The sequence below is a fragment of the Phalangium opilio genome, unplaced genomic scaffold (assembly GCF_054372755.1).
Source record: "Phalangium opilio isolate 3A_F unplaced genomic scaffold, DU_Popi_V2 ptg000003l_1, whole genome shotgun sequence".
NCBI classification, from domain to species: Eukaryota; Metazoa; Arthropoda; class Arachnida; order Opiliones; family Phalangiidae; genus Phalangium; species Phalangium opilio.
Window position 1 is genome coordinate 8,722,811 of NW_028324145.1, and position 14,778 is coordinate 8,737,588.

Sequence of the window (14,778 nt, forward strand, 5' to 3'; positions counted from 1 at the left end):
TTATAATATAGACGCTGATGGGAGATGGTTTTGAACTCGAAAAATGTTAATTTATCAACAGGTAAAGCTGACAAACAAAACGGAAAAAAATAAAAAGAGGCTGTGTTTAATTGAGTTGAAATATTGTCAACAGCTGTGAAAATAAATACGAGAGAGAGAGCGTTTATCTATCTACCTGCAAAACTAAATAAAACGTTTTCCACCCTTGAAATAAAAATAGATGAAAAAAAAAATACTTATTTTTTATCTTGCTATTGAACTAAATTACGTAAAAAAAATATAAAAATAAATAAAATAAAGAAAGTTTTTTTATTATGAAATCATTAAGAACGGACACACTTTAACGGACAAATCTAATACTTGTTGATGGGGGGACACTATAAACCACTTAGGTTAGTTGTGGTGGTGGTGGGACGCGTTTAGTTTTCGCCCATTTTATCTTACGTGACCCCAAAAATAATCAGTTCTTTATTTTTTTTTAACACTTCCTTTGGAAAGCGCCGCTGTACAACGTTTTTATCTGCGCCGGTTTGTTAGTCATAAAATATATATTAATATATATATATATATAATATTATAGTTTTCCTATTTAAAATTACACTAATAATATATATTTTTATTAAGAGATATTAGTTTAAAATTCATCGCGGGAAAATTTCAGTATCTCTGAAACGAAATTTGAACGCACCGGTGTATTTCTGTTGCATATTTTTACAGGGGTTCTATGGAAAATGCATGTATTTGAAAAGCCCCTGTAAGAGGGCTACAAGCCCCCAAAAAAACCTAAAGTCTCTATATAGCAGCAAACTTCCACATAAAAATAAAAAATCATAATTCTATTTTTTACAATATTATTATATTTTTCTGGTTCCTTTTTTTTTAAACTAAAATTTGTTAAAAATTTCCCTTGATGTCTGTCTGTTAAATAAACCCTGGGGTGACAGTCAGACCCTAACTATCTAAACCAATTAAAACTATTACCCGAGAAAATTTAAACCGGTGTGAAAGGGTACAAGGGGGAAAATCAGAAAGCGGTAAATTATAAAATTGAAACTAAAAAAAAAAAAAGAAAGAAATATATAAAAAAGAAAAAGCTAGCGTTACGAGTAAAAATTTCGTAATTAGTTCAAAACTTTTGCGGTCCACTTTTTTTTATTTCTTGTCTCGGTGAGTGTAGGCCTACCTACTTCCCAAGATTTCTACATTTCTTAAAATCGTACAGCATAAAAAAAGGGTTAAGATTTTAGAGTACACGTAAAACGTCTTTGAAACAAGTTTTTTTAAAAGTTTCAAAGAAAAAAGTTTAACTGAAACATGTTTATTTTTGATAATTTTACCATTTATGAAAAGGGAATTTTTAGGTGAATTAAATTCAACGTCAAACGTCTGCGGGCAATTATTAACAGCTCTGGTAGCCATTTTGTGAGAATTTTAAAAGTTTTTAAAAATTGTAAAACAGTTTAGTTCTATTAGATTAAACGTCAAACGTCTGGGGGCAATTATTAACAGCTCTGGTCGCCTTTTTGTAAGAATTAAAATGTTTTAAAAAACTTCAAAGGAATTTAGTTCCATTAGGTTCAATGTCAAACGTCTGGGGGCAATTATGACGGCTCTGGGCGCCATTTTGTGAGCGTAAAACTCTTTATAACGATCACAAAATGGGTTATCTATAACCCCAAATACGCAATAATTAAAAATAAAAAGGAGTGGAATTGCTATAAAGTTGTAAATTAACAGCTAATTAACCTTCAAATCCCCAGTTTTTACTCCAATGAATCTATACGACCGCCATTTTGTGAGCCTTAAAGTTACGTAACGCTCACAATATGGCGTCTTGTACCCGGATACCCCCAAATAATTAATTCCGTATCCAACAACGACAAAAATAAATTATTACGCAAAAAGTAAAGGATTTACATTTAACTAAACTTTTAATTATCAGAATTTGTGTTACTAATTAAATAACAATAACAATATAAATACTAATTAGAGTTAATTGAATGTTCCACATTTCCTTTGAAAGAAAAAGGGTTTTTATTTTGAAAAACCTCTAAGACAAAAATTAATAAATAAATAAATAATAAAAAAAAAATCAACACATTTTTGAGCGACGAGATACTAAGATTGGATAAAAATTCTTCGACGGCGTCCACTACGCACAACTACACTACACTTACACCGACTTACTTAAAACCAAACTCGCGTCTGAAGTTTTTAAAATGGAAAGAACATCCCCTCCCATCCCCCCGAAAAAATATCGAAACGAGTTCATTATTAGTAGAAAGAGAGAGAAGGGAAACATGGCCTAAATCACTACAGCGACCAGCATTAGAGAAACCACGATAGACGAACATAAAAACCTATAGAAACTAACCCAACCAACAAAACTACACAACAGAAAACACAGCGACCCGCATTTCACCAGATTAGTTCAATAAAAAAAGGTTTGAAGCATATTTTTTTCTGTTACATCAGAAATGAGCGGGTGAAAATAGAATATTAGAAGGGGTAGGTAACTGCGATTATTAATTATTGATAAAAATCGCATTGATAAACCAATGATTAAACATAGGAAATAAATAATTGTTTAATGACCTACCCCTCGAAAGAAAAAAATATGTTTGCGTAATATGGAACATCCAGCGTTTGACACAAAAAGTACAACTAACGACTTCTTTTAGATTAAATTTACAGCTTGCGCAACAAGCAATTAGGGGGCCCATAACCTGCAGCCTTGAAAGTAACCTATTTGACATTAGAAAGCGTTTTAAATAAGGTATTTTCCAAGGTTGCAATTTGGCAAATGGAATAAAAATTTATTAAATACAAATATCTATTATTTAACTAGTCTCAAATCCAATTTGAGTCTACGCCACCAGATTTCCGGTTTATACTGACTTAGTTAGTCTACAACCCACAAGTATATACTTCACCCTGGTATCCTAATTTTAAAAACCTGATTTCACTATACAGTAGGTCAGGTCGCCCGTATAGGCCTTCTGCTAAGCTAAAGTAGGAAATTTAATTTCAAATTCCCGGGTCACAGTTGCTCTATTTGCATCAAATTACAGCCCCTTAATCCGTTTGAGCATATTTATCCCTGATTGAGATACAGTCGAACTGCCTAATAACTGATAATTATTCAATATGGAACTAGAAGTTCACAAGGTCAGAAAGATTTACGAGAAGCATAAATAATTTCACTCACCCTGAAGATTACGAAATGAATCGAATGTGAAGAGACTACACAGCATTCCTCTGTTTTTAGCAATATAAACTCACGCTTTCGCCTGGCATAATTACACCGCACGAGGCCTAACCTAAACAAAAGTAGTTCTTATATCTCTCTAGACTCTTTAAAACGATCTTTATCTGGTAGTGGAACAAGTACAGCGTTTCGGAATCAAAAATTTGACCGTCGAACCGGTTTCCCAAACTTCTATTATATACTTACTACAAAAGCGCGGGTAATATAAAAAGGCGCGCGCGCAAAAACGCGGCAAAGGCTTAACTATAGAACCGAAAGGGGAGAAGCGAACGAGCGAGGAACCAGAGAGAGAAATATATATAAACTCAGCGAGCGCGTTCGATAACTTCCCCCAACGCTAGTTTACGTTCTAAAAGCAGCGACCGTCGAGAAAATTACAGAAGGGAGTACTTCCGCGTTTTGTGACGTAAAAGCCGATCACACGCGCCATACAGGCGCGTGGCCAGCAAGTAGCGAGTATTCTTTAAAAAACCTACCATCGGCGCGCGCATCCTGCCTCTGACACCATTTTTCGCGGGAAAAAAAATTGCTTCTTTCTCTCTAGAAAATAAAAAATAAAAAACAAAAAAAGAGAGCGAAGCGCACAGCTGACTCCACGTGATCAAAGATATCCACTCCCCTCTTTTTACTAGATTTTTATTTGGTTTTTTTTTATATGGAACGATTACGCAAATCCAGAAAATTATAGTCTAAACAATTATTGGCTTAACTGTCGTTATCTTAACCACAAAGAAAGTCTTAAACCGTCCGACATATTTAGGTCTGTGTTGATTTTTGAGGAAAATAAATTTCACGTGTTTACACCCGAGGTATAGGATGGAAAATCATTTGTTCAAAAAATTTCCTAACAAATTTTATATGGAATTTGAAGAATTTTACGAGGATAACTAAGGCTATTTCAATTTAATTTAAAATCAAATTTGATATTGGAGAAATATTTCAAGAAATATCCTCCAAATTGAAATTGAGTTTATTAACATAAATTGCACGTATATAATAATAAAATAAAATATTATATAATAGGCCTATCTTGAAATAAACATTGATTGAATAACTGCGTAAAAATAAACAATAACAAACAGCCAACGCAACAAATACAAGGAAAAAAATAAATTCGGAAAGCCCCTGTAGGAAGGCTTCTCCCTGAACACGGGAGTGCAGTGGTTGGAACACTTTTACAGGCGCAACGCTAAGGAAATAAAAACATGCGGTCACCGATGGGACAACCAAAAAAGACTACACCACCAAAGTTCGCGGTCGCGTTCGGTGTAGAGGTTTTAAAATAGCATCAGATGGAATATAATCGATTTTCAAACTAAGAAGGTGAACACTCTCTCTCTCTCTGGGGGTCGGATACTTGTCAAAAAGATAACTAACTAACTAACCAACTTTGAAATACAGGCAAATGAAATCCAGAATCTTTTTAATTTGTGTTAAAAGGTGTAAATCATACGGAGATCTACAGAGAGAGGAAGTGCTCATCCCCTCAAAAGGCGAAAGAACCCCCACCCCCACCCCTCTTCGAAAGGTTATTGGGCCATCGCGTGTTCAGTTGTATATAGGAAAATGATAACATTCTTTTGGAAGGGGGAAATGAATAATATGTAGGTTCTTCGACGAATTCATGCCTAGGAAATTTCTTCATAACTTTCAATTGTAAGATAACCAAGTTTATTATGATTATTATAATCAAGAATTTATTAAATTCTTCCAAGAATAAAGCTTGAATTTACTGTCGATATTGAAACAAATACTTTGAACTAAATTACTTCAGATTCTTCGGAGTTTCGACTATAAATTAATGTTATTTAGAATTATATGAAGCTAAAGTACAGTTTAGTTTAGTTTAGTTTAGTTCAATTCAGTTCGGGAGGCAGCTAAGGAAAAAACAAGATCATAGAAGCTAGGTTAAAGATAAGTTTTCCTCTTGTAAAACGGTTTCTGAAATATCTTCCTCAGTTAAGTACCCATTTAATTCATGGGAGAATGAAATAAATTCAAGCTATTATTACAATAATAATCAGAACCACTTTCTCTGATAATATCTAGGGATAAGTGGGAAAAATTTATATTTGATTAAACGGAGTAAGACGGGTTCAAAGTACTTTCGCCGCAAATCCAGTACTACACACACACATGATAAGACAAAACAGAAAGAATAAAAGGATGTACCAATATAAAGACTTGCCATATGTTAAACAGGGTGTTTCTGAAAGATCTATTAAGAATTAAGGGCGATTTTAAGTCCAAAATGTAACTACTATGACATTTTTACCACAAGGGACACCGTTTCAAGTTAAGATTGGAGGAGTATTTTACGGATGACCCCCTTAAAATTAATTAACACGAGAGACTAGAAGATTATGGTAGTTTAATTAAGGGGTCATCCCTAAAATACTCAAATCATAACTCGAAAAACAGTGGCCCGGAAGATAGAACTTACATTTTAGACTCAAAATCGCTTTTAATTTATGCCCAACCAAGAAGTCATATCTAATTTATTAGGGAGAAGGTATAAGTTGCCTAAGCATTCGCGCGCCATAGTCCCAGTCCCCTTTTTCAAAATACAAGGGGGGGGGACGTAAAAGGAGGCCGGGCTATTTCGCCCGACTCTCCTCAGTCGGAAAATACGTAATATTTATCATTCGCGTCGCGCTGACGTGAGTTTTCAAGAACCAATGAGATATGTTGATTGTAATTTAGAGGCGGGGATTAACTCCGGACCTACGTTTGGACTGGTGATAAAGCTGGAAATGTGCAGACGAATTTATACCTTCTCCCTAATAAACTAGATATCACTTCTTGGCCCGACTTATCAGAAACACCCTGTACATTAGAATTGATTTAGATATTATTGCCCGCTAACCTACTATAGTAAATCCATGTATATGATAGGAAGATAAGATTCAAAAAATTTCACATTCTAAAAACCATTTCTTTCCGGGTAGGAAGTATGGAGTAATATTATTAATTTTTGATTTTGCAAAAACATTGATTTAAAAATCTGAACTTAGAAAAAAATATTTATATATATTCGGATTATAGAGTTAACAACCTTAAATTGGATATGGATTTCTTGGAGTTAGTATACTGCCAAAAATTCTGGGTCACAAATACGTCACAATATGTTGTAACAAATTGACAGTCCATATGATTATTTTAAAAGTACGAGGATAAAACGTCGATAGGTCCAATTAAATTCCAATCCGTTATTATTTTGATGGAAAATTATATTATATACATGGGGTAAATTAATTTATTATTAAAAGTATAAAGTAGTTTTTATTAATTTTACCTTAATTAATTCGTTAAGGGTGTATGACATAAAGGGGAAGGTTTATAACCTTTGCCCTGTAAAATAAGAGTACGATTTCGGTTGTATTTAATTGAAAGTATAGGTCTAAAGTTTGGCCTTTTAATTAATTGTATTTGCGAAATTTCACAGACATTACTAAGCCTAATTTTTCATAATTTTACAAGAAAACGTATTGTTAAACATAATTCTTACTAATTTTACAGGAAATCTATCGTTAGGCCCAACATCGAATTCCCAACTTTGGTAAGAAGAGGCTTAGTATAAAAAATAAATAAATACAATGAACCCAAGAGTGATTAGTCCCTCTTTTTACCCAAAAACCTATTGTTAATCCTAATATCAAATTTCCCAACCATCATATAATAAAAACCTATAAACCTAACTTGTCTACACGTTCAGAAACCCTTTGTTATTTTCAATAAAACATTTCACTCTCCCTTTAAAAACCTGACATCTTATAAAAAATAAAAAAAAAATAAAATTGAGAAAGTCAATTCGAAATATATTGAAAAGGAAATGAACGGAAGTAATTTGAAATTCCGTTTTCTTCCTTCCTCCTCCTGACTTCCCTGATCCATCATCCCCCTCCTTCCCATCCACGCACCTTGTTATGATTTTTCCACGAAGGTAAAACATAAAAAACAAAAACTAAATAAATGAAAAAAGAAAAAACTCATCTCGCCATGAAACCATAAATTCTTCGATGGCATCCCATTCGAATTTAGAACCAATAAAACCCAAGGCAGGAAGTAGAGACGGTAAGAGTGTAATAATCCACACCTCTATTAGCTTTTACCATCTTTACTTCAAGATTCTCGGACGAGCCTACAGCAAAAAAAAAAAAAAAATAAAGCAACGGGCATTGATCTAAAACCAAGTCCGTTGCACCCAATGTTTACAGCGTGTCGTAAAGACGTAACTATTTATCTATGGCATTCTCTGCCTGATTTCAACTGACACCGGTTTCCATTTCTAAATAAAAAAAAACTATGAGAAATTTTACTAAGAAGAATTACTCCAAACCAATCGGAGTTTGCACTGAAAATTATGGATTTAATAGTGGCATTGGATTATGTTGAAGATGAGCAAACTACCACTGAAACGTAACTATACATACATAAGGGGGAGGGGTGTTCCAGAATTCCCCCAATATGCCAAGAGGATGGAGGATTACATAGAAAAAGGCTAGTAGATCAGTTTGAATCAGTGCTATGCTTACTGTAGGCCTGACAACACTGCATGCAGTTAAGTTAAAGCGAAGGTTCATAAGATATGTTCCATAAGTTTTTCACTGGTAACTTAGAAACTGGAGCTTGCCATGAAGTGAATGAGGTAGCTCATAGATTCGAGGTAAAGCGACGCCTGGTGCATGAGGCGCTGTCAAAGGCTTAGTACAGACTAAATAGGACTGAAGATGGACTGCTAAACGGAGTGTAGTCAATTTTCGCTTGTCGTTCTCGAACTAACTCTCAGTAAGTCTCTAGCATTACGAAGTATAGAGAGCTTTCAGTTGGAGGAGGAGCTGTGTAATTTACGCGGCCATATTGGTGGGTTTAAAGCAGGAATGAAGCTGTGACCAACCCAATATGGCTACCAGAACAGCGGTAAGATTTGGAAGCTCTCTATAGGTAGTGTCATACTTATGGAACATATTTTATAAACTTATGATGAAAGTTATAAGAAAGGGGGATGAAGTTTCCATCCCCTTTAGTGGAAATTATCTATAGGCCTAAATGAAAACCCCACCGGGGGTTAGGGTGGTTTAGAGTCTTGGTATTTCACTTTTTTTTTCGGTTATTTTTTTTTTTTCAAGATTACGTAAGATGCCAACGACTCTGCCACGGGGTCTACTACCACCATCCCATACGGGTGGTCACGCGTCAATTGACCCTACTTCTTATGGGAAAAGGAGCTATTAATCGCATTTGGCAATAGGGACAAGTGAAAGAGGGTTTTTATAGTCTATAGGAAACCGCTCGTGGTGGTATAGCGAGTGTGTAGTGTGTGAGTAATAAGGAGAGAGAGAGAGAGAGAGAGAGAGTCGAATCCGGTACCATTAAAAGAGAACTTGAATGGCGATGCTTCTCATGTAGGAAGAATTACTAAAAGCAGAACTGGATAGAAGAACTCTCTTCTGCAATTTATGAATAATTACTGAATTTAGTCATTTAAACATGAATATATGCATGATATTCAGTACTTTAGCAGAACCAAGTGGAGGCGTGGTCCATTTAAATGGGTAGTAACGTTTAATTTCGACTGTAACAGATAGTATGCATTCAAGGGGCTTGAGAAATTTATCAATTCATAGAAATTTACATCGCAATGCATTATGGGCAGTCAATAAAATAATCATAGTAAATGATTACAAAATATTTCAACACCAATATTAAATCTACATTTGATTAAAATTCAAATATTTTAATCTCCATCAGAAAATTATCTCAAGACGATTATTATTAATATTTTTGAATACTCTTGTAAGAATTAAATGAATTCTTAATAGTAGATAGAGGGGCGTAAACCGTGGTGTAACGCTTCACCTTCCTTTTTTTCTTTTAGATCTAGCTTGGCTTCCTCGTTAAAAAAATCGGACACTCCCTCTTTTAGTAAAGTAGATAGAGAGTCCATCTCATTAATGTCTTTGGTTCATCATATGACGGAGCGGGTGAGAGAACCGCAACCGCTTCATGATGGCAAAAAGATACATTAGAATGTTATATAAAAAATATGACAGGGGGCAGAGAGCAAGTGAGCGAGCTGCATGAGCACATGCTTTTAAAAAATTGAACCAACCGGAATAACACGCACTTTCCTCTATATATTCAATTTCGTTGAAGAATTTTTCATTTCAGTTTTCATATTTTTTTTTCTACTCTATTCATCAGCTGTTGCAAGTTTTTAAAGTCATTCTCCCCTGGAACTTAGCAGCAAAGAATCTCTTTGGGTTTGAGATGAAAGGTTTCAAAATTTTTAATTTATATAGTAAAGAAAGGGTTGGTTAAACTAGTTTTTAATAGTTAGGCTTAACAATTCCCGTGTCTTTTATTCCGAAGTTAACCGTGAGAGCAGACGATTTTTAATATTTCTGAATTTTCACGTGAAATTTGTCAGACCAAGGGATGGATACTAAAGAATTCAGGTTTGGCTCTACAATACAAATTTCAATTTAAAAGCTAAGCCTAATTTTAAAACTCTTCAGTTCAGTTCAGTCTCACTTGAATTCATAACTCATACCTCCTAAACCATTAAACCATTTACAAAAACCCATAGACTAGAGACATTGACCATACTAACCTACCAGCAACTTAAAACGACACATGTACTTGTCACAAAGAAATCTACTACCCATCCATTAACTATTTTGCAATAACAGAAAAAAAAAAAATCCCAACGATATTCAGTTACTTTGGTTATACAGTAGCCTAGATTTAGTTAGGCCTAATCCCGCCAAGGCTTAGAGAAGGCTTTCACCAAACACTACAACATACGACAAGTTGAAATATACGCGCGTGATCCGAATAGAGAGTTAAGCCAAGGAGGGGGATGAAAAAGAGGGGAGTGGCAACGCGTTCCTATTTTCTATTTTTTTTTCTGTCGAGATGCCGATGACACGACAAAGTTCATTGCCGTCCCCGTTCCAATAACACACTATAAATCCGTTCTCCGAAATGGAACCAATACAGAAATATAAAGGGAACGAGATAAGAAGCCGTATATTTACCAATATTACGCAAAACTTCTCGGCGACGCTAATTCAAGCTTATTGCTTCAATTTAGTTAAACCTAGTTACGCTTACGCTTACGCTTAGGCTTTTACGAAAAACGCGCGCGGCTTTTCCTTCAAGAAAGACTTGCTCGAAGGAACAAGCGCACTTGTCTCTCCGAATGTTAGTTCCGGTAGTGGATAAGAGTGTATTAACCTCACTGCCAAGTTTCATTGTCCAAAGGCAAGCTAGTGAGAGTGAAATTTCTCCTATAGAGGCATGCCACCTTATAAAGCGGGTCGATACACTTTCCCTGGAAATTTTTGCTAGGTGCGGTTATATAAAACAAACCTAGCTTTACCATACGGTTTTGTGTGTGTGTGTTTGTTGGTTAGTGGACTCCGGGTACACGAAAAAAACAAAGAGTGGATAGAAACCGATTAAGGCAAGATTCGGTACGACCTCTTGAGTTCTTATTGTGAAATAATTGTGAAAGAAACTGCATTAGCGCTATTGTACGAGTTTACAACAGGTTTCCTGATATGGAATAGTCGTAAAACAAGTTTATACGTTCTCAGGGTAAGAAAAGATAGGCTTACAGCTTTTGAAAGTATTTTGAAAGAAAGAACATTGGCACTGTGCTATAATTCACCCTGGTATATTGTGCCAAAACTTGTAGTTCTGTTCGATTCAATGTTCATTCAGTTCCAAACATGCAGGAGATGCTCTCACAAATTACGGGCTGGCAACCCTGAAGCTCAGCTAAAGTTAAGAAACGGGGTTGTGCAAATGTCTCTAGCCCCTTTAATGCACACTATCTACAGTCGAAATATTTTTTTAAAACACACGAAACTAACACCCAACCAACCACACCTAGCTTAGAAGTAACTCTTGATTTGCGTGACTTGTTATCCAATAGAAATACCGGGAAGATTAGAAGTATGGAGATTATATACTCTAGATTTTTTTTTCTCTCTTTTTTCCCCTCCCTACATCTGTATTGGCGGAGGGGGGTTTTTTTTGGGCAAAGAACGGTATAGTGCACAATTGCTATTAAATATATTGCGTATTATGCCATAACTAATTCTATAAAAAGCGGTGGCAAAATTCAAATATAGTAGCGTTAAGTTCTGTTCTTTTTGGACGGCCATTTTAAAAGATGGCGGCATATTAAACCCCCAAAAAGTGTCTTAGTGAGTACCTATACTATTTATGAGTAATTTCTCGCTAATTTCAGCTTCTTAGGTATAGCGGTTTGGGCTTGGAATTGTCTAAACAAGAATACATAAAATCTGAGGTCGCTCAAAAGATATAATCTTGACAAGTATCCAGTCACACTTGCAAAAATTACCTAAACCTTGACATATAGCGGTGTAAGGTGTCAGATAAAAAAAGTATTCTAACCAAAAGCAAGGAAGATGAACGACACAATTATATACATTAGAATTTACACCACAATGTGAAAATCACTTTGTATAAAAAATAATAATTCCCGTTTCTCGAGGTCAAAAGGTTAGGCACGCGATAAAAACATCAATACGATGAGAAACATTTTGTGTGTGGGGGGTGGGGGAATATTTCGCTAGTGTCCCTTCACAGACTGAGTTTAATGCAAAACGTAATCAATCTTAATTGAATCTATTCCGAGATCACACCTGCATTTATTATACCTAACCTAAGATGAATTCTTTACAATACTCAAAAGAATATTGATTAAAATAATAAGTTTAGAAGTAAGTGCGACATCAGCAGAGAGGACGTACGATAAGGAGAAGAAAAGAAAAGAGTATGCAGAGTTGGTTTTTGTCTCAGATCGGAGATCTACGATCCTTACTCCACCCCCCAGACTCCTGCGGCAGCGCGCCTGCGCGTTAGAGCTGAGAGACCTTCCCCCCCCTACGAAAGCCAAAAACACGCGCCTGTATCTCAGTGATACTTCTTCTCCTTTTCAAACATTCTCCTTGACAGAAGTTTACGAAATTTACATTCATGGCAAATTAAAAAAATAATAAATGGAAATGCATTCAAGGGCAGCGTCGGAACAGTGATTAAAAAGAATGAGTTGGAGTTAAAAACGTGAACGACATTAAAAAGGGTTGACTCATAATATACTTTTAAGACTATATAGAATTATTTTAAATTAAGGCCATTAAACGATTATTTAACACGATTAAGAGATATAATAGCTTATGAAACAACCATTAAAATTTTGTAGAGACCAATTTTGAATCGATTAGAATATAATTATAGAAATGTTCCGACAACCTTATGACGTCACAGATATATCTGCCCGTCACAAAATAAATTTATACGGTTTGTTTCATAAGTATGACATTACTACCTATACAAGTTCGTTACTGAGAGCTAGACAAGCGAGAATTGACTACACTAGGTTAATTTTGCAGTCCATCTTCTTATTTAGTCTGCATTACTAAGCCTTTAACAGCGTCTCACCAGGCGTCGCTTTACCTCGAATCTATGACCTACCTCCCTCACTTCATGACAAGCTCCAGTTTCTAAGTTACCAGTGACAAACTTATGGTGAACATATCTTATAAACTTATGATCACACTTATAGAATATATATCTTACGATTCCATTTATAGCGCACATCGTAACAACCACCATAAATAGTTTACTCGTCAAACTAGGGCTAACAAGAGCGGGTTAGTATATAACCTACTAAAAAAAAAAAATCACCTAGAAAACGGATATCAAAAAAAAAAAAAAAATAAGTAAGGCAAACAATACGATCAGATATTTTTTTCTTTTTCAAATTTCGTGAGAGCTATATTATTAAGTCCACGCCTCATATTTAAAACAGATGAAAAAATTGATATCACGAGTATAGGTAGGTAGGTTACTAAGCGAAAAAGGCTTAAAATTATTCCAAAAAATAAAAAAAAACTAGCTTATAACCCATTTCCCCGGGCTTCATTTTAGATGAGCGAGTAACAATGTTATAGCAGCTAGCTAGATACCCGCGTTTAGTATCTTTTGATGACCCAACTTCTTTTTTTTTTTTGGTTTTGTTAATTTTGATATCGAAAGTACAGGTATATTTAGGGAGAAATTGGAACAATTTTTTTTTTAAAAAAAAAAGAGATCTCCTTTGGGAATTAGATTTTTGATGCCATAAATAAGATTCCCGTATACTATAGGGGTATATTTTTAATTGTATTTTCACTATCATTGTCAAATTAATTAATTAACGAAGTCTTGCATACAATAGAGATAATATATTAAGAATTTGGCCCTAAAATTTCATGTGTGTACAAGTCTTTTAAACTTTGCTGTAGAAAATGTTTTTTTTAGAAGTTCTATTCTTAAACAGTGATAAAATTATATTAATTATATATACGTAGTTTGAGACTAGGAGAATTGATACCATTTACACCAGAATGTCAGGGTACTTGGCGGACAACGTGAGGTACCAAGTAGCCTGCCTCCTGGTGTAAAATGGTATCAATCCTTCTAGTCTGAAAATAAAAACTAAGTATAAATAATGTTTGTAGAATTATGAATAAACCCTGAAAATTGTACTTAGGAGCCCAAAAATCACAATAATAGACAATAAGAATTCAAAAAAAAAAATTAAATTAGCCAACGATATCGTGCAGCACCTATAGACACACTGCACTTCAATTCCGTTTTAAATTTAAATTTCAATTAAAATTGCTCGTTTTAAGCCTGAAAATGCGCTCTTAAATTATTTTCCTCGTGTCTAACAAAACTTTGGTCTAAAAATCACTGCAAGGCCAATTTCTTAAACTACACTAATTAGTAATAACTTGATCTAAAATTCACGCAATCATCATTCAAAAAATAAAAAGAAAGCGGTACATGACAGGGCGGTGAATTAATATATTTGACTTACAAGTTAACAGACGATGTCTTCATCACTAGATTGGTCCCCTTCAATATTTTATAAAAGCGCCGATCCTTAAAACATACTGACCGCGATTAGGGGAAGCTTTGAAAGAATTAAGAAGACTACACAGCGGCGGGCGCAGTGCTGCCACTAGGGAGACTAAAACCAATGTCAAGTTCAGCTGTTTTTAGCTCTTTTTCTTTTAATACAGACCCTCCTAACATTTTTTTTTATCTCTTCAGTAAAATATTTCTCTAGCATCGTTAAAAAATCTCTATAACCAGTTTTTTTCTTTTTACTTTGAGAAAAAATTAAACCAACAGGGTAGGAGACTATTAGTGCCACTCCTTTTTGTCTCGTGACGTCATGACACGTTTGGAGAAAGCACGGGAAAGGGTTGAAGTAGGTGGAGAAGGAAGCCCTCGATTCTATCTTCGCTCCCCAAGTTTTTTTTCCCCGCTTCTAACATACTTTGTTTAAATATTAGGGTTATGGCCTACTGGGGTTTTAACGCGGGGACTAATTGGTTCCATATAGTAATTTGAATTACACGGTAACCACCCTTGGCTTCAGTATGAATTAAGGTTCAAAATTATTTTGTGAAAATATAAAAAAG

At 34.8% G+C, this 14,778-nt stretch overlaps 1 protein-coding gene across 3 annotated transcripts in view; it reads right to left on the reverse strand.

Moving 5' to 3' along the window:
* The window catches only part of LOC149717588 (solute carrier organic anion transporter family member 74D-like), a 46,632-nt gene that overhangs the window by 23,378 nt on the left and 8,476 nt on the right, over positions 1–14,778 (reverse strand). The window contains exon 1 of one of the 3 annotated variants that reach the window (XM_089840197.1): positions 14,169–14,328. The exons of 1 other annotated variant lie outside the window; for it this stretch is intronic. In XM_089840197.1, coding sequence (XP_089696323.1) covers positions 14,169–14,191 — 23 coding nt within the window. In that variant the 5' untranslated portion in view covers positions 14,192–14,328. Of the gene's footprint in view, positions 1–3,208; positions 3,327–14,168; positions 14,329–14,778 lie in introns of those variants that run through there. One more of the 3 variants, XM_089840209.1, reaches the window with a different exon arrangement.